Genomic DNA, 21,804 nt, shown 5'->3' with positions numbered 1-21,804 from the left:
TAGCTAAAATCAATAAATTTGAAGGCTCCTAGCATTTTTCAATATCAGTAACCAATTTGATTAGGTTTATAAGTTTTTTTATTTTTAATTTATAAAAAGTTACAACATTCATGTTTGATACAATTTTCAAAATTAACTTATGACTTTCGAAAAGGTCATTTAAAATACTTGTGGAGAAGTTAAAAACATGACTTCTCCTGTAATAAAAAGTTTTTATTACTTTTTTTTTTAAATAAGTACTTTTGTGACTAAAAATTCAAACACAAAATAATTTATTTATAAATTACTTTTAATATAAATCCTTATGTTTTAAGCTTTTTTTTTTCAAAAAAAACTTAATTAAGTTATTTATTCAATTACATTATGTACTTCTACAAAAAATAAGTCATTAAATTAATCATTATAAAAAATATATGCTAAATATAAAAATATAAAAAATTAAATTAATTAATTCATATATTTATATATAAGTACATAATAGTTAATTTTTCGTATATAAATAATATTTTTAAAAGAGAAAGTATAGAAAAATAATGATAATTATGAACAATGTGAACAATAGATTAAAAAAAGATAAAATTAAAATTAAAAATTAGATTATTAAAGCAATTCCAATGGACAAGAATTAATTATAATAATTAAATACTTATATTAAATATAAAAATACTTATAATAATTAAATACTTATATTAAAATTAATACTTATATTAAATAATTCAATAATAATTAATTCAATAATAATTATAATAATTAATTATATTAAATAATTATATTTCTATTTAATTAATAATTTATATTAATTATTTAAATAAAAATTAATTTATTAATAATTATAATAATTAATTAGATTAAATAATTAATTTTTTATTTAATTAATAATTTATATTAATTATTTATATCATAATTAATATTGAATATTATTTATATTATTATATTAAATTATAATTAATTAAATTTATTTATATTAAAAAATAAATTTAATTTTTACTCTTTACAAAATAATTTTTGGTCGGGTTGGTTATTTTTATTTTTAAAATGTAAAATATTTAATTACTCTATTGAACGTTATAGTTTCGAAAAATTTTCAATTAGGTCCTATGCTTTTTTTCTTTTTAATTGGGTCCCTGCACCAAATTAGTGTAATCCCGAATTATATATTGTGTATTATTGTTATATATGAATTTTTTTAATATTCATATCTTTTAATAGTGAATTATTTTTAATTTTATAAATTTAAATAATATTATTAAAAAAAATAATTATATTAATTTTAAGTATTTTAATTAATTAATTAAGTGGGACCACAATAAAGACTAAATTTAGTTCCTCCTAATGGAGAAGAGAGAGATGCTTTGAGTTTCTATTTACGGTTTGAGACGCAAAAGCTGATATGGAGTTACTTTTGATGACAGGTGGGCCAAAAATAGAGATTGGGATGAGTTCCTTACTGGAGATAGTCTTAATTAATTATTTAATTTTAAATTTTAACATTTGAAAAATTTGGATAATTAAACACATTCACACTACGTATAGTTACTCCTACTTTCATCATAACCTATCAATCTCTGATACATGCCCAAAACTCGCTGTCATCAATCTCCGGTCCATGGCAAAAACTCATTGTTGTTGCTGGTTATAGCCGTTCTGATGGAGCATAAAGCCGCCGTTCTTGGCAGACGGTTATTGTAATTCTTATTAGGATGGTTAGTTTAACTATATATAATTAACAAATGTTAGATGTTCATTTCATTAGGTAGTCGGATGGTTATTTTAATAACTACCTATATGGTTGTTTGTTGAATTTGGATCTATCTCAAATTTCTCAGATACCACAAGGTTGGTGTTCGACGGGTGAGAGCTCGACGAAGGATGGGATGGGTGGCGTAGAGCGATAGGGCGACGAAATCAGCGTCAAAGATTATGACGGTATGAAAAGAGAGAGACGGCGGTGGTTGAAAACGACCCCGAAGTTGTCTTCCGGTGCGAGAGAGAGACAAGAGGGGCACGACAGATGCATGACGGAGAGGATGAGCCCTTCAGTGATGTTGGCTGCCGGCGAGGGAGAGACAGACACACAATGGAGATGACTTGCCTCCGCGATGATGGCTGCTGGCGAATGAGAGAGAGACGCACGATAGGGATGACGGGCCCCTCCGCGATGTTGGCTGCCAGCGAGGGAGAGAGAAACGTGTGGGTAGGGGACTACAGGGGGCGACAATGGTGGTTGGTGAGGGAGTTTTTAATGCACGTGAGGTGGGATAATTGATGAGGATGGGGTGGCAGACGGTTTGGAGAGGACAATGTTTTGATAAATTAGGGTTTAGGATGGTTAATTATTTGAAATAACCTATGATGCACGGACACGGGATATGCCGACAGACAAATTTTAAAATCTTACATAATACAGGGACACGCATACATATAAAATATAAAGTATATTTTAGATGAATCGCAATGATATTTTGATATTTTATTGATATTAAAACATAAATTAAAATTTTTAATAATTTTTAATATTTAATTATATCAATTATTTAAAATATTTGTTTGTTTTAATAAATAATAATATATAGTATATCTAAATTTATTTTAAGATTATGTGTTAAGAATAAGACTAGACACGCTAACACGTGATGGTATTTAAGTGTGTTCAGGCGTGTCTAGAGAAGAATTTTTTATTTTTTATTAAGACACGGTTTGACACAACAAACACGCATGTCGAACGAATGTCGGTAAGTGTCGTGTTCAAAATGTGTCCGACACACAGACACGGTAACTCAGCGAAGTATCTGTACTTCATAAAAAATAACTATGTGGATTTTTTTATTTAGATAATTATTTGAGAAGTGTTTTTTAATTTTTTTTTCTTGTACTAGACCAAATTTGTCGTCTATTATCCACATTATTTAAATTTCTCATTGTCTTCCTAATAGAATTGTTTTTAAAATAAATCATAAAAAATGTGTTTCAAAGATTTAGTTGCAAGCAAATATTCTAAAAACAATAAAAATTTTACTCTTCAAACATTTTAAAAATATGACAAAAACTACTATATTAACAGAAACTGACAAATAACAATGTTTATGTGGCAAATGTAAATGTAATAATAAGATAATGTTTGTCACCTTAGTCTTAGTTTTTGTTAATAGAAACATTTATTTTACATTTAACAATTTTGGTTATGTTTCTGAATCATTTTAAGAATATATATATATATATATATATATATATATATATATATATATATTTATAATAGATTTTTTCAATGTCTAAATCTTTGCGGAGCATTTTTGTTGATTTACGTTAACTTACAACGATATCTACGTAAAAAATTAAACTCTTCAATATTAAAAGAGTAGGATTTATTCCCGTTTCACTCGATTTTTTATAATCTCGAATTGGATATCGAATCGAGTTTGTATCAAAATTTTAATTTGGAGAGCAAATACGATTTTTTTAAAAATAATGAACTCAATCCAAAAATTATTTAATATTTGTATTAAAACAAACTGCATCAAATTATTAGTAACAAATTATAACAAATAATATGAAAATATGTAAAATAAATAAATAAATTATTTAATAAAAAATGTAAAAAGTAAAGTGAAAATTAACAAAAACAGAATAACAATAAAATTTCTAAAACAAAAAGAGATTAAAAAAAAGAAAAATGAAGAATAAGAAAATAAAATAGATTCCTAACACTCACATGCACTTGTATTTTATGGCCTTTAGTTGCGTCACTAAGATTAAGAATTTTTGTAGAGTTTTGTGTGATAATTTAAAAGAGACGTTTTTATTATGTTGATCTAGTATCATATCAACCTTATCACCAAACTGGTTAAGATCCTTATTCTCTCGTGGTTTAACCTTTTTCGTGCTTCATTGCACTTGATCCACTTTATGAGGGGTTATTCTCAATGAGCATTCATGAGAAATTTTATAGTAATTATTTTAATTTATTTTAAATTTAAAATTGATCTAATTTAATCTATAATTTAATTTAAAATTGTAATAAATTATATTTTTATATTTATAAAAATTATATTTCTATACTTATAAATACTCATATTTTATTTATAGTATAAATAAATTAATTATGAATATATTTCGTTTACATTAAAAACAAAATATATTGAATACATTAATTTTCGATATCACAAGTGCATCTGTTTTATTTGTTTAAAATTAGTGTCTTATCTTGTTTGAGATAAATAATAGAACAGAAAAATATAAATAGTGTCTAAATCATCTATACCATTAAATAAAATATTTAAAATATTTATTTAAAAAATCCTATAAACAATTGATTTATTCTTAAACTCTTATCAACCATCTCTCAAATATATTGCTAGTATAATTAAGAGTTTGCACATACATACAACAATAATTTCTTAGATTTTGGAATCCGTGTATGCCAAATAATTCGCACTAGAACATTGATTGGATAGATGCATGCCCACACATACATGCATATACATACGCGTATATATAAGTGTGTGCCCACCACTCATCTTTCCAGCTTGATCAAAGGAGCATTGCAGATGTGCTGTAGTGTTCACTTTCAGACATGATGTTCAAGTTACAATACATCAATTCAGTTTATTTATTTATTTATTTCAGACATCAAGTGTTTGTTAAGTGAAAGACAATGCTTTTTGGTGTTCTAATAATGAGTCGGATATTATGGCCTTTGCTAGCGGATGATGATATATATTCCAATCTATTGTACTCATTATATATATCTTGAAGATTTCATGTGGTGGGAGTTTAATTAACAGCTGAATATCATCATATTCAAGTGGATGTGGTATAAATTGCTACGCTTGCATTGTTTAGATTATAAAATTTATGGTATAGTTATATCTGTACCTCAAATAATGCTGTGTATCAGTAAAAAAAAAAAATGATGTGTATTAGAAGTATCTATTATTAAATAATCTAAAAATAGAGAAGATAGAAGATTTAAAAGATGTATAAGAAACTAAAGTTTAAAGAGAGTTAATCTGAATCAAATTAAGTCAAGTTCAACCTCGATTCGTAAAAATTAAATTTGACTAACATACATTTGAGTCTATTTGGTAAGTTTAAGCTTCATTCACAAAAATTTATCACGGATTTAAAGTTATGTCATTTGAATTATAACTTAGCATCTAAAAAATTATATATTATTATTACTTAAATAATAAAATACATAACATACATAATAAGCAGTGTATATAAAATTCTATATTATTATTACTATTTAACCTCAATTTATTTAATATATAGGTTTAAATTCAAGCACAAATTGAACTTATAAACTCATAAGTTTAACTTATTAACCTATTTATTAAATAGAGATTGAGTTGATTCACGAGTTAGTTTGATTCATTTTCAACCATAACAAAGACTACTAGGTATTCATTAAATAATGATTTTAGATTTTGATCGGTTACTTCAAAATCGGTCCAAGACAACAAATTCAGAACCGAAAACTACCAAATGAAATAACTTTTTTGAAAATATCTCTAACTAAACCACTAAAAATCTAGCTATTCTGTAAAACTAGTAAAAGATACCTTCTTAAAAATAGCTCAATATTATACGAGTGACCCACTAAGTCATAGATACGCGATTAATTTCATATTTTCTCTAAAGAACTCACTCTTTCTTATTTGAGTGTTAGGAATTCTTTTCCAGATACCCACCGCTGTTGTTCTTGAAAGAGATCGAAATATTATCCTCTTTGTCCAAAGAAAACAAGTCAAACACCAATGGAACGACCTATACCATGAAACAGTTACTCATACAAGAACATATTTGATTTTTATAATTTCCTTGTTTCATTTATTTAGGTAAATTAACTATTTTTTTTATTGCTAGCTGATATTAGTTAAGATGTTCTTTTTATAAATTAACTATAATATTTTTTTGTATTAAAAAATTATGATCATGAAATACTTAACTTTTATATATTTTTGTGCAATATGACCTTTTCTAAATTCAAACTTCATATATTTCCACTAATGTAATAAATCAAAATAAATAAATAAATAAAAATTAAATGACACTAACATGAGAGAGAGAGAGAGAATTAAAGAACCTTGTGTAAATATGCCAATATGGCATTACATAATATAATTTAGTATTTTTTATGATTTAATATAATTTAATAATAAACTATTAAAATGGTAACAAAAAATTTATATTACTGACAAAAATAAGTTTAAAAGATACAAACAAAAAATAAATTTCCAAAAAATTTGAAAAAATGATCAAATAACTATATATTAAATATATATTTTAAAAAAGTAAAGATCAGATATTAATATAATTTTTTTTGTAAGCATTATTTAAAAGAAAAAATATTTTCACTCTTAAAAATTTGTTAATTTTATATCAAGTGATGTTTTTTTAAAAAAATTATTGTGAATTTACTAAACTTTTTGGAAAAAAAAATAGAAACAAAATTTTGCTCCGATTTTATTGATTCTAAATATGAGCGTACAAAATCCCACATTGGTTAAGAATAAAAGGAAAAAAATATAACTTATGAATATGAACGACCAATAAATTTATTATTTTGAGATTTCAAATGAAATTATGTTATGTAAATTACACTGCTACATTTTTTGTTCTTTTTTAATCCATTCATTAACTAAAGTCTCTTTTTATTTCTCCATAACATATATAATAAAGTTCTGCTAAACTAACTAGGAGTGCAGCTAACTCTAATTAATTCATAATTAATTAAAAAGTAGGTCTATTATAAAAAAAAATATCTATTACCCTAATTTTTAAATTTTTAAATTAAAAAAAATTTAACTTAGTTAATTTATATTATAATTGCCTCTAAACTTTTTCTATATAATATGTAATAAGTGGGACAACCAGTTATACAGGATTACGTTGCCATTGATATTCGGAGTGACGCATCAAATAGACAAATAAATCCAATGTATATCTTGGATTTACAGCACTTTGGCGTTTCTGTATTTGTATTATAGTGTAGGTCTAGACTTTAGATTGAACCTTCACTTTTGAGGTGGCTACGGATCCACATTACTCTGAAAAGAGAATGAGAGAATATAAGAAAATTTTCGAGAAGATTGGCTAGAATTTACAATGAAGTCACTGGAATTTTAAGGATAAGAAACATAATATGTATGTTATCTTTTATATAGATGACAACACTTCTCGACTTTTTCTATGTTTAGAATATATTCTCCCTACAAAAATTAGAGTTCCTCGATTAGGTGAACGACAAATAACACGAGTTGAAAAAAAAAAGTGTAAAGATGCTTTCATGAAAGTGAAAGAAAAGAACTAGAGATTCATATAATTAAGAGATTGGAATTTAACATGTGACTTATTATTTAGTGTTTACGTACAGAAGATTGCAATATAAGTGGTCCTTTATGTGAGGGGAGGGAAAAAAAAAAAGGTAAAATTGATAACCTAGAGGATGAATATTTGTTCACATGAAAGATACTAGAGGTCGGTGTTGAATAGTGCTTAATTAGTTAGAGTTATGTATGTGTTATGTCAAATCACAGTGTTGCTTATTACTCGGTTGACTATTATTAAACGCTACGATTTGATTCCAAGGTGTTACGACCTGATGAATATGTAGTGCTTCATATGAATGTGATTTTAGCCAAGTGATAGGAGGGGTATTAGTACTTATAGAGATTCTAAGGCTTAAGTCAGTAATATAATAAGTGAGAATTGATTTAAATTTACGAAAATTAGGGTGATTAGTCTACTTAAAGTTTAAGTTGTCTCGTAGTTTCATTATTAGGAGTTTACTATTAGTCATGGGGTGACATTATATGCCTTGTTGCTATGTTTGTATGCCAAGTTGAGGTGAGGTCTAAAAGAGTCGGGTTGCTTCATGTTGGGCCTAGGTTAAATTCCTGTGTTGTGGATATCATTAGGCCTAGTGTATCTCAAGCCACTGGACTTGACGCTCATTGTCGTAACACGACCTCTACTCGATTGCCGAGCTCATCGTTATGACAAAAATGACGATGAGATTACAACTTTATTACGTGGAGTTTCCTTATCTTTTGCACTTTAATCGGTCTCTATTATTCTTTATCTTTTACTCTAAAATATTAATCACAATACAAAATTTTTCTTTATCCCCATCAACTGTTGAAGTTTTTTCCATGTACGCTTTGGGCACATTGTTAGAGCTATACTCATACGTTATCAACTTCTTTTATATGTCCTATTTTAAAAAATAATTTTGTGGAATAATAATTTCGGTACATAGTCACTATATTTTCATACAACAGTAAATGACTTAACCTGCTAAGCCTTGTAATTTGGTTCAACTACGAGTCTAGTGACGCGAGCTATAACCCTATCCTAGTTGACTAATTAGACTAGATAAGTTTAATTGATTTCGAATTTGACCTACTATTTTATATTTAACTATGTCAGTTTTTACTCAAAATCAAATCTCGAGTTAGGCTTTTGAGTCAGATATAATTTTTTACAGCCTCACGGATTAGTTCTTGCTTTATCGAGTAGAAAAAATACTGTAGGAATCAAAACAAAAAATACAGGTGAATACTGGAATGGAAATCATCGAAAGAAACATGATTGCTAGGAATGGGAATTGCCCCAAATGCGGTATATCTCTTGATGCATGCCCCTGGTACCCTTCTCATTGGCCATTTCTAGCAATGGAATTGTGAATTGCATGCCCAGGTGTGCAATAATGGATGGCGTGCGTGGTACCTTAGCTTTCCAATTATTGGTTCATCAGTTCCTTTTTCAGGTGCGGATTATTCTTCATATTCTCAATCATCATGCCACTAATTGACACGGTGTTCATTCCATATGGATATGGGTCAACAAGAGCATTCAGAATCTAATGGAAAGATGAAGAGGAAACAGACACGTACTAAGCATTTTGTTGTGTTCTTAACCCAAAGAAAGCAATATTGAGTAGAATCTAAAATAAATAAATAAAAATATCATAAAATAAAATAAAAGAGCCAATCTCATAGCTAAATTGCTATATAGGCTAAGTAACATAAATTCCTTTGAAGCTACGAGACTTTAACTTAGTACGTACAAAAGGAAAAAGACAGACCGAAAGACGAGAATTTAGAAACTGGGTAGTGATATTTCATATTTATCTACTTTAGTGTCTACTAGTATTCTAAATTTTTTGAAATTATATCGATTTTATCCAAACATTGTAGATTATACTAAAAAAATTTATAAAATTAAATTATTTTTATAAAAAAATTATAGAAGATAAAAGTTCTCCCTCGATTAAAAAGACTAAAATTTTTGTAAATAAAAAAATTAAGTAATAAATTTTTTAGTTATTATTTTCATACGAAAGAGTTTAATTTTTTATTAATAATTAATTTTAAAATTTATTATCTAAAATTTGAAAGAATTTAATATGTATATTTTTATATTTTGATTAGGTATTAACTTTGTTATACAAATAAAAATAATTAATTTTTATACTTATTATTTAAAAATAATATACTCTCTCTCTATATATATATCCAGTTTTCATAATTACCGGTTTAAGATATTTATAACTTAAATCGCTGACTCAACAACTTAAATGAGTGACACGTAGTCCACATGTCATCCAAACTTTAAGCATGCTAAATTCTCATTAATCATCGTCATCTTCAGTGGATTCATTAAGAAAGAAAAAAGAAAGAAAGGCCGTGAGAGAGAAGAGAAAGGAAACCATGGAACCTTGACCTTTGGCGTTCGATTTCTTGAGTTCTGTAACTCCAATAAAAAAATCTAATCCAATCAAAATGTTCGTATCTTTTTCATTTTCATGTTGATGCCACTTTTATCGGGATGAAATTGATTGTGGAGCTGTTGTCCCTACATGCAAAGTTCGGATTGAAGAATTATTTTATTTGATTTTGATTTATTTAATAAGAAAAGAATGAATTATGTTTGAGTTTAAATGATTTAGTTTTGAAATGAGATTAGTTGTCGCTCCCCTAAAAGTCTAAAGGCCTTCTCGAGGAATTTAACTAATAAATGATTATTCTTTTATCTTTTGAAAGAAGAGTTGAGTTTGGAAAGAAGAATTGGTTTTAAGTGAAATGGTTTTGAAGGTTTTTGGATAATGTCACAAAGAGGAGATTTAATATTTGAATTACCGAGTAAGATGTAGTGGCATTGTCCATTTGCTCCGGAAAAAAGATGAGGAAGAAGAATAATAAAAACTGAGTTTCAATTATGAAATTGAATGAATATGATAAATTAGGATGATTGATGATGAGTATGTCTACATTTTTTCTCTGGTTGTAAGGGTGACAGGGCCCTATTATCTCTAATGGTGACAGGACACATAATCCCTCTAATGGTGACAGGGCACGTATTCTCTTTAATGGTATTAATGCACAATAGAGAGACAGTGTCAGGATTAGCTATCGGACATACATGCCGAGTTTGGCTATACAACTGACAAATGATGAGCTCATTAGCCATAGAACAGACATGCATCATTCTTATTTGTGCATATTTGTTTGTGAGTGTGATTCCTGTGATTATGGGTGTGCTACATGATTGCTTGATTTCTGTGTTCTTTATTTGTTAAGTCTAAATGTATTCTATTGCTTGTTGATGTTGGCTATGGTAATAAAATGAACATAAATATACACCCTGATCCTACTAAGAACTCTCCAATTATTACCCCCTATTTTCACCTCTTTCAGCTACAGGTGCGAAGGATTAATGCAGAGCTACAGAAGCATAGAAAATTATGTTTACAAGTTGAGTTGTTAGAATTTATTTTTTTCTCACCTTGTTAGTTAGATTTTTATTCAGAGGGGTAGGTTTTGTAATTGCTTTTGTATATAATACTATAATGTATTATTAATATTAAGTATGTGAATATGTGTTGTTTGTTCTTGTTAGAAAAAATTTTAAATTTTTAGTAAAACCATCGATAGAATTACGCCTAAAGGCTCACACCTTATTATTTAATATATGAAAGTCGTTGTAATACCCCCGCTAGCATAGTGGCACACCCGAAAGCGTAACATTCTGATAGTAAGGGTCTTACACTGTCAACTTGATGCCACTCAATTAATGAAAAGTTAATCTACGCAGTAGTCGACTTCTATAATATCGTATGCTCTGGCCTAAGAATGTTAGGATGGACTACTTGGATAACCTCAAGATTGCTGTACGGCATCCAAATAAACTATAACATATCCAAAAGCCACATTCAGGTATTATGACATAAACATAACAACGAACCAGTATAAATGGAAGCAATTCATGGAAGGTTTGACTTACATCATCTACTCACAATCTGTCTAGTCTATGTCTTGTAGTAATGACCTGAGAACCTTTCTCGTCTGATGATGGCAAGTACCTACCCCACCTGGGAGATACATAATGATAAGCATTAAACTTAGGAAACAAATAAATTAAACTTGTGCACTATAAACCACATTCATGAAATATATTCACTTCGCTGCAAGCGGCCATAAAATGCTGTCGAACCCTCTAAGCCTGATTATGGGGAACCTCCAAAATATCCAAGATTGCAGCAACGCTAGTGGCCTAACTAGGTTCTTAACATTCCGATTAGCAACTCGGCAGAAACACCTATACAATCACGACAATGTGGCCAAACTCCAGCTACACTTGCCAAGTCCGTCGAGGTCAGCAACATAGGGGAGCCACCGTAAGTGAACTATGGTTCCAGACTTGTCGTTAAAAACTATCATGAACAACAACATCATGGTGTAACCACGTCCATAAACATGTACCGTGGCCTCTGGTGTATCAACTAGCATGACTCTGAACTTGTTCTAGAACCAGGCATACAACACGGTGAAGTCATCAACACAATCGTCAGGTGGAAGCTCACCAAACAACTCTTCAAACCACTTCCATGCAGACTTTCTCCCCTCGATCAACTGTTCAAAGTCGTTGAGACATCCACTAACTGAAAATCCATCAATAAAGAGGTCGAACTGATATGCCACATCCTGTAAAGTGACCGTGTACTCCCCAAATGGCATATAAAACATGTGAGTTTCGAGACGCTATCGCTCCATAAATGCACTAATCAGTGGCTCATCAAACTTAAACCAATAATCATTCAACCTTGTAACATGTAGTAATCCGGCACTATCTAGGTACGACATTATGCGATCATATAATATCATCTTATGTTGTCGACGAATGCTCTTTACACATTGGGTTGGCTGATAAAACAACAATATACAGTCTCAACTCAACAATGCATCATAATAACAAAACCATATATTAATAGTGAAATTCACCCCTAAACCCCACAACAATCACTATATTCATAAGCATTGTAACCCTAACCACAATATTTCTAAGCATTTTAACCCTAAAATATTAGCAAATATTTAAATTACAAACTATATAGATTATATTAAGATAACTCCATATGTTAATATCATCAACTATATAGATTGTAAATAACTTTGACAACTGACCTCTTTGTTGATAAATCTTGCAATGTGTACAATTCCGTTTAATCGGTACATGTCTCCTTCGTTCCTCGCCATGCTTAACCAAAACTATTAATGCCCCACCGTGAACTTCCCCCCTATGCCACCTACCGACACTTCAACCGCCGTTGTTGGAAGCTGTCGTCATTGTCCTCCATAACCTTGTTGGTTGTGGCACCGCCGTTGACATAGGGGCTTCTTCTTCCTCCTCTGTTGTTGACCACCTTCTTTCCTAACTCTCCTCCTCTCTAAGAGCTTCCTCACCATTAATGGAGTAGCTCTTTCTAACATAACTCGTGGGAAGACATTCAAGAGTTTTTTGTATTCATAACTCGTGCTAAAGTATTGAAGGCAGGTAGTTGCACGTAAATCGTGCTAGGATGTTATGGGATAGAATTTTGCACATAAATCATGTTAGAGTATTGTGGTATAGAGATTTTCACATAAATTGTGCTATCCAGGGTGTGTTAGGCTAAAATCACATAACTCATGCTATCCTGGCATGAGTTATGTTCAACTTGCAAAGCACATTGTCCTGTCACGATTTATGTACTATTGTTAAAGGAATTTCATGCATAAATATGTGGTGATTAATATATTATCTAACACATAATACCCTAACATAATTTATATATTAATAAATTTTGGACATTCACATTTTAAAATTTCATTTAGAAAATCTGGTAATATTATTTTTTATATTTTATTTAAATAAAAAAAGCATCTCTTATCTTTACAAAATCAATCATTCGTATTCTATATTATGATATTTTCTTCTCCATTCTTAAAAAGACTGTTTTTTCTTTTTATTCATCAAAATATAAAATAAACAGGACCCTAATTTGATCTTCTCTATTTTATTCTTAGTCATTTAAGTTATAATTTAATTCATTACCTGATACTTTTTATTAAGCATTGCAACCGAATAAATAATCCAATAAGTTATTAGGAAAAAATAAAAAAGTTGCTACTTGTTAAGATATTGGTCCGATTTAGATAAATAATTTAAATAAATTATTTTTTTATAAAAAATTAAAATATAAAATTTTTTATTAATAGTAGTTTATAAATAAATTATTTTGTATTTAAATTTTTAGTTATAGAAATAGTTACTTTAAATTTGTAATATTTAGATAAATGACTCAAAAAATAATTTTTTTTTTCACAAGAGAATGGATATTGAAATAACGATAATAACAAATACATTTTAATATTAAATGTTAATTTTACATAATCTAATTATTAAGATTACAATCAATTTAGACAATTAATTCTTTATTTATTCTCTTATTAATTTCATTTTTCTAACTCTTTCAACATTCGGTTCTCCCCTAAAACTCCCTCCTCCTTTATTGGAGTCAATAACTTGCAGTAACAATTATAAAAAAATAGCAAATTATATAAAAATAAAACCACATGCCACAAAATAGAATTAAAGCTTGATTCTATACCATACAAATGTTAAATACAAATTTAATAATAAAAATAGAGTGGTAGAATGATAAAAAACAAATCTAAAAAGGACATATGCAACCGGTGATTCAGATGGAATATTATGTGAAAATAACGGTAGAGATCGAGTCAGTACTTGATGAAATATTGCGTGAAAATAGTGGTAGAAGGCTAATACTTTTAGCAGATAAAACATTGTATAAAAATGATGGTAGAAAGCCAATATTTCTAGCAGAAACAAAAAATAACTTTTGAAATGAAAAGAAGTCATATCTTTCTACTCTTTCAAACATATTAAATTAACTTCTCAAAAATTAAAAGCATTTCTCAAAAAATGATACCATCTTTGACGAAATGTATAGGTTCAGTAGTGAAAATTTTGTTCTCCTTCTGTGTCATTGTTAGCTATCTATTAATTAAATTCCTTTTTTGTGGAAAGGACTTGGAGAAAACAAAAATCAGTAAATTAAAAAATATCTTACATTTACTTTTTTTTCTAGCACAATAAAGATATTTCTATGATAATTCTCTTTTTGATAAGAATTTTGTTAAACTAAGTTTTGATGGTAACAATTAAATTTCGAAATAAATTACGAAAAAAGATTAAAATAAAAACTAAACAGTATAAAAAAATAAATTAGTATCATAAATAATAATTTAATTGTTTCATAAACAATGGTAATTTCCCAAACAATACTACTATGTTTTGAGTAATTTTCAAATAATGATATGTAGTGTGGTTTACACATTATTTTTTCAAAAAGCTCCATTTAGCGTTAATGCAATGAACATTTCAATTTATCTGTAAGCACTTGAGCACCTAAATTAGGGTTGAATAAAATTCGAAATTGATTGTTTTATTATCCATCAAAACTTATAATTTAGCAAGCTACATAAAGTTGACCATCTCCTTTTAAAGAGATAGTTGCAGCTGCATTTTTTTATGCAATGTGGTTAGGGGCAATATTTGATATTATTATTAGTTTCCAGAAGGATTTTATGGCCAAATGAACGTCTTAAGAAACCTGCATCTCAATGTATGTATAGCTTCCTAAAACCAAGCACAGAACCCCTAAAGGCTAAAAGTCCCAGTCTCCCAAATGAAATCATTACAAGCCTTTGCATTATGTACTTTCCCTGTGAACTATCGAATTTACCAAAAAACTCCCACCACAAGTAGTCTAAAAAAACTGTGCAGACTAATAAGGATGATAGGACACAACGCATACAGAGTGCAGAAAATTTGTCTCCTTTTTTTCCGCCTCCACTTCTTAGAACGACAAAATTGGCAGTGTTGTACCTGTTTTTAACTTCAAACACATTTTTAACAACTATCGTTTATATAAAAAAATGAGCTACCTATATAAAATATATATTAAAATAAAAAATACATATTAAAAATAAGTTAAATAATATATATTTATACACAAATATACTATGATTAATTTTTTATTTGCGCATAGCATTATTGTATCTCTCTATTTGTGTCTCATGTTCCAACTACCGAGCAGAATCTTAGTTACTGATGCAAAATTAACCTGAAACTGAAATCATAGGGCATGATTTGTACTAGGTGTGAGAGAGACTCTGTACCCTTTCTTTGGAGGCATTCAACTGCTTGTTTCCTTGTTTCATGAGGCAGTTGGAGGCACACCCAATCCAATAAGGAATCCAAGTCCTTTGCAAAGTCAAGGGAGTACCAGTCAAGCAACTTTGGAATTATCAACTTGTTCCCCTTTGTGATGCCAACTGCCGCCTGTAAATACTCTCTCTTTGCTGCTTCTAACTCTTCATCAACTTTTGATGCTGTGTAAACCCTCACCTGAAGGAATAAATTTGTATTATCACTAGCGGTTTAACATGTGTTTTAAACAGTTTTTTTTTCTATTATTAATATATAGAATAATATATATTTAGTTTAGTGAGCGAGAAAAGGTGAGACGGTGCATTTTGTTGGATTCAAATCCGACCCCAATACTTCACTATTTTTAAAAGTCAAATCCGACTCTAAACTAATTCGAAATATACCGAATTAATGTGAAGTATATATAATTTTGTAAATTTTATATAGCAAATTAATAAAATATAATCTTTAGAGATCATTTAAAGATAAAATAATATTATATAATATATAAAATATTAATTAAAGCATAATAATATAATATTTTATCATTAATTTTATTATAAAATATATATTTTAGTTATATAATATGACTTTGGTTAGGGTTGGGTTGACCCGACACATAACCCAAATTTGACATTAAAAAACATGGATAAAAATAACAAGAAAATCCAAATCTAACAATATATTTTGAATGAGGACGGGTCTTGCATGCCCCTACTTGAATTTGGTTGTCCAAAATCCAAATAGCTTGTTCTCACAGTCATTCGGATAATTTTCAACTTTAAACTTTCATCCTAACTTGATTTAAGAAAGAATAATGATAAATGATAAGAGAGCATACCGCAGGTGAAGACCAGCTTCCACAGGATAGTGCAAACGTCACTAATGGCTCACACCATTCCAGGCCGAATATGCTTCGTGCTTTTACCTCATCGTTTTTTCCCGCTTTGGGGCATGTCTGTAACAAGCCAAGGTGAGAAAGTTACGGATTTATATATAACATCAAAAAGCAGAAGAGAAGATATTAGATTATTGCACTTACAAACTTCAGGTGATATGGCAATCTCAATATGAAGTGTTCTATTGTAATTGCATTGAGTAACTGGCCTCCCACTGTTATTGTTGCCTGGCATAAGCATTTCCATGTGTTATGAATATTCTTTCATTTTAACCGGTGCCACAAGAAAAATTATAACATTTCATTTTAGTCCTAACTCCTAAGTAAATCATCGTTTTTGTCCTCAAAATAGTGAAAACTCATATGCACTTCTTTAGTTGATAGTTAAGAATGAGAATATAGCTTTCCTTCCACAAGAATAAATATATGTAGAAAAGATTGAGCCAGATCACTGTACCTTCTGCATTAGTGCCACAACCATTTCAGGACTCTCAGGTATTCCATGCTCTAAATATGCCTACAATATTGAAAACAAAAGGCATTTTCGGTACTGAGGATTTGTGACAAGCAAACAAAGGTGACATCTCTACAGTCTTTACCACAATAATGGGGATAGTAAATTAGGGACTTAAAAAAGAAAGGCTACTTACATTGAGCATGCAGGAATTATAAATGTTTATCCAGAATGCAAGTTTTTCCTGATGAGAAAGACCCTTCAAATTCAGAGAGGCAAGCTTCCCAAGCAGGGACCTGATCATGTAGGGAAAGATTAGAATATTAGATAGATACTCCGGTCGCAATAACTGTCTAGTTTTAATTATGCATACATATTCAGGAAATGATAGATAGATAGATAGATAGATAGATAGTAACTTGCAACATCAACTTTACTTACTTTAATCTATGGGTACTTGTTGTTCTGCTGAGATCAACAGAGCCTTTAACCTCACAAAATTTTTTGTATGGACCAACATCTGTTGTTTTGGATTCCGAACAGATACCATAAGGATCACACAACTGATCTTTTTCCTTGCTGCTTTCCCTGTCAGAGTATGGCGGCGTTCTCGGCTCCATCAAAAAGTCATTGGATGTTCCGATTCTTAAAAATATGCTACACAAGCACTTAACAGTATCCTCTGAAATTCTGTTAGGGGTGCTATCAACTTCTACCACCTTATCATCTGAAGACGAAGTTGATGAACTCTGTGCCATTTCTTGATCTGCTAATCTCCAATCCAGCTGGCAAGACAAAGAAGCAGTTGTCTAAGCGACATGAAAATCATATACAATATTCATTTGAAAATCAGCTTGTTTAGGTTCAAAACAACTTATAGACAAATGATTCCTAGAGAAGTCATTCATAAAGGATACTCACTCATTGTCCAATTTTAATTACGCATATGGATTACAAAATGATTAGAAACATCTCCATTTTAGATGGCTTAAATTGATTGTACGAAATTATGCTAATTAACTATTCTTAGATTATGTTAACTCTCTCACAACCTCTTTCCCCGTTTCTTCTTTATCAGTAGGGAAAAATGAAAAAGTTAACGAATGCTGCTTAACTTTCTGAATAAAGACATTTTTTAAAAGACTGATAATTATATTGGACAAGTACGTTTATTATCTCATCTGTTCTAAACTATCTATCACACTTGCGATGGAATGAATGGAGTTACGGATACAAAAAAATATAAGAAGAAAGAAAGAAAGCAAAGGAGTTTACCTGTAACTTGAAGTGATCCATGCACTTTTCAGCTGATTCTTGTTTCAGTGGAGATTTCTTCATAGGGATATTGACTTTGGCAGTTTTCTTTTCCGGTGATTGCTTATCCTTAACCAAGTTACTAAACAATCTATTCTCTTTTCCTTTTCCCTCTTCTGGAATAGATGAAAATGACTCTTGTTTTCTGTGAAACTGCCTCCCGTTGACTAGCTTCCCTGTGTGATCGGTCGCAACGTCAGAGGAAAACAGCTTCCTGCTGGAAGCACTTCTGGCAAGAGAAGGCTGAGGCCTTCCCATTGTCATCGAATGAAACTCGCTCTGCGAAAATGACTTTGATCTTTGATGTTTTGAGATTCTTGCTGTGTTTTGCTCAATAGAGTCGTTCATATTTTCTGCATTTCTCTTGGAGGAAATGTAAACAGCTTCTTGATATAAACCTTGTCTGAAATTCACAACCTGTTCTTCAAGTCGAACCACCTCCTCCTCCAACACAGCTACTTCAGCCAGAAGCTCTAATGTCTAAATTAACACATATAAAAGAGTCCTAATTACTTTACCATCTATCATGTAAGATACTTCTTTTGTTCCATAACATATGTTACTTTGAGAATTTGATCCGTCCATAACTCAAATTTATATCTAGATGCATTAAGATTATCAAATTTCCAAAGTGACAACATTGTGGAACTGAGGAAATTGAATAACCATAATATAATAAAACTCCACTATGATTCAGATGCATTATCTCATTGTATGAAACACTTCAATCAATGTATGACTGACTCTCTATTGTCTTTAAGTTTCACATACAAACAGTCCTATTACTTTCACATGCATCATATATGAAGAAGAAGAAGAAGAAGAAGAAGAAGAAGAGAAGAAGAAGAAAGTGAATTGAGACTGTTAGATGACTCGTTTAAACTGCAACGAGATATCTAACAAAATGTAACTCTTTTAACTTAAATAAAGAAATTCATGATATCTGTCCCTTTAGAAATTCAATTTTTTGTAGTGGTAAACGGACTAAGCTGGAGGATGATAATACAAATGAACTAGTGTATGATTCGGACACAACGATTTCAATGTCTGAAATACTTGGATCAATGAAGATACAGGGATACTAACATATGGAGGAAGATAAGGAGGAAGACGAGGCAATGCACCCAATGGTCTTGTAAATGCTCTTTCTAGGGCTCTATGAACATTCTCTTCATGCTGGAGCTTCCTCTTCAACTTGTCTAACTGAAAATTGAGAAAAGCAATTCATTCTTTCATGGAACTGAGATGAAAGAATGAACAAAAATTAAAACAAAAATAATATTGTAGTATATGATACGATGAGGAAGATTGAAATACATCTTGTATCAGAGCCATTTTCCTTTCTCGATTAGATCGACGAAGGTTTTTCGCGGCTTTCTGAGAAGCCATTGTTCTGCTGCTCCCTCTAATAGTATTTTCCATCTTGTTCTGCTTTCACACATTTCACAAATAAACAAATCTATAAGCCAGAAAATTAGAAAATAAAAAATAAAAAGGAGAAAGAAAATAAAGAGCAGAACTATTCGTTTCTTGAGGGGAGTTAAAGAACCGAATTTTTCAGATTTGGGTGAAAAGTGCACAACTTTTTCTGAGTTAAGCAAAATCAAAATTCCATTCTTGCGATTAAGTTAAGGCTTTGGAATATCAAGCTTTTGCTTTTCAACTATTCAGAAACATTTAAAAACAAATAGAAAAAAAAAAGAATCTAGAAGACGAAGAAGAAATTACTTTGGAAGCATTTAAAGGTGCTTTCATGGAGTGAAGACTGGTGCGTGCTCTGGTATTCATATTTTACTTCTCCACTTTCCCGGAAAACGAGAAAGACAATATATATAACAATGGAATATCTGAAACCACTGCTTCAGTTTATATAGCTTAAGAAGAAAACATGTTCAAAAATTGAAAGAAGGAGAAGAAGAAAGGATAGAAAGTGAAGTAACGAAGGTTTTCTATATACAGAGCGGGAAAATTGAAAGAACCTGAAACACAAAACAAATAAAAATGACAGCTTCTGCAGCCAAAGGGTTTTTTTATTACTAATTTGTTTGTTTATTTATTTAATTGAATATTATATATATTGTTATAATAGCGAGAGGTCTGGGAGAGAGTGAAAGACAGAAGGAAAAGACGAAAGGTGCAGAAGAAGGAAGGAAAACGACGAAGGCAAGGCAGTTGTCAAAGCTTCTTTCTTTGCCTCGTCTAACATAAACCATAGGGCTTCCAGTTGTGTTTTGCGTTTCACACCAATTCAATCACAAATAGACAACTTCACATATTCAACTAAAATTTTACCATAAAATAAGATTAAGTATTAAGGAAAATATTAGGGATTAATATTTTTTATTAAAAGTTTATTTTATATTATCAGAATTCCGATATAGAGCAATTCTAATAGAGTATTTTTGGAGTATCATTTTTGATACTAACAAAAGATACATTTATTTAGAATTAAAACTTGTATTAAAATTGATAGTTAAAATGAAATCAGTCTTATTTTAAAGAGATAATATTATTTTAATAAAAAATTAATACAATTTTGCTACTTGTATAGTTATTTTAATAGAATAATTAAAAATAATATAAAATTTATATTAAATTGAGACTAAAGATTGGAGTGACAAAAATTTATATTTAATATTAAAATTATTATTATGATATATAGTTTTACAAATATTGATATATTATTTTGTAAGATCAAATAAAATTAAAATAAAAATTAATATTATAGTTTTTCTTAAAATTTATTATATAAAATTTAATACTCAAAATTTAGAGTATAGATTAAATATTAAAAAATAATAAAATATTTTATATTGTTAGTGCATTAAAATATTTTATCCTGTTAGTGTATTAAAATTAAATTTTATATTAAAAATATTATAAATAAAATTGATATAAATTTAATGTTATATATATTTTAAAAAAAATTGCAAGACAAAAACACACTTATAAGGAAAAAAATAAGTGAAAAGAAAATAAAACTGAAATTTGTGAAGGATACTTTTCTGCTTCTATGATGCATTCGTGCAAGTAGTGGTCATTAGTCATCTGGCTGCCTAAAATAAAGGCATGCGTACAATACAGTCAATACTAGAGTTTATAAATTAATGTTATTTGGAATTCGACCTTTAAATATAGGTATCTATATAATCATAGACTATAATTTAATTGATAAGTAAAATAAATAAGGTATCCAAAATTGAAACACTAAATTAGATCTACTGATATTATTTTTTTATATTTTATCAATAAGTAAAAGCTCAAATACAGTAAACTTTACGTAAAATTAATAATTAAAAACTATTAAATAAAAATTTAGTCAAATAAATTAAATTATTTGACTGCTCTTAACTATTAACTTTACGTAAAATTAAGCTGAAAATTTTCCTTTATCGATCACAAATTTTGCCACCATTAAGAACATAACTATACTGTGAATAATGAATTTACTCTTGCCATTATAAATAATTATCTAAACTAAAACAAAAAAAAAATATTTATAAACCAACAAAAAAAATTAGTAATAAATTTAGTTTTGGTATATTAATAGTGTACGTAAAATATTTTATGCAATCGTTTA

At 29.1% G+C, this 21,804-nt stretch overlaps 1 protein-coding gene across 2 annotated transcripts; it reads right to left on the bottom strand.

The window, feature by feature from the left end:
• Positions 1 to 15,379: 15,379 nt before the first annotated feature.
• Positions 15,380 to 20,382, bottom strand: LOC130937543 (uncharacterized). 2 transcript variants are annotated; one of them, XM_057867087.1, is made up of 10 exons: positions 19,953 to 20,382; positions 19,542 to 19,655; positions 19,311 to 19,427; positions 18,186 to 18,704; positions 17,352 to 17,695; positions 17,107 to 17,206; positions 16,914 to 16,973; positions 16,601 to 16,684; positions 16,400 to 16,516; positions 15,380 to 15,756 (listed from the first exon to the last, which is right to left on the bottom strand). In XM_057867087.1, the coding sequence occupies exons 1-10, from the start codon at positions 20,010 to 20,012 to the stop codon at positions 15,454 to 15,456; spliced, it is 1,818 nt and encodes a 605-aa protein (XP_057723070.1). In that variant the 5' UTR covers positions 20,013 to 20,382; the 3' UTR covers positions 15,380 to 15,453. The 2 variants fall into 2 exon arrangements, with proteins under 2 accessions (XP_057723070.1, XP_057723072.1); XM_057867089.1 differs by having other exon boundaries at positions 19,542 to 19,652.
• Positions 20,383 to 21,804: the final 1,422 nt, after the last annotated feature.

Source organism: Arachis stenosperma, chromosome 1 (genome assembly GCF_014773155.1).
Source record: "Arachis stenosperma cultivar V10309 chromosome 1, arast.V10309.gnm1.PFL2, whole genome shotgun sequence".
NCBI classification, from domain to species: Eukaryota; Viridiplantae; Streptophyta; class Magnoliopsida; order Fabales; family Fabaceae; genus Arachis; species Arachis stenosperma.
The sequence above is the reverse complement of the archived record's forward strand: the minus strand, read 5'-3'. Positions and strand labels throughout refer to the sequence as shown.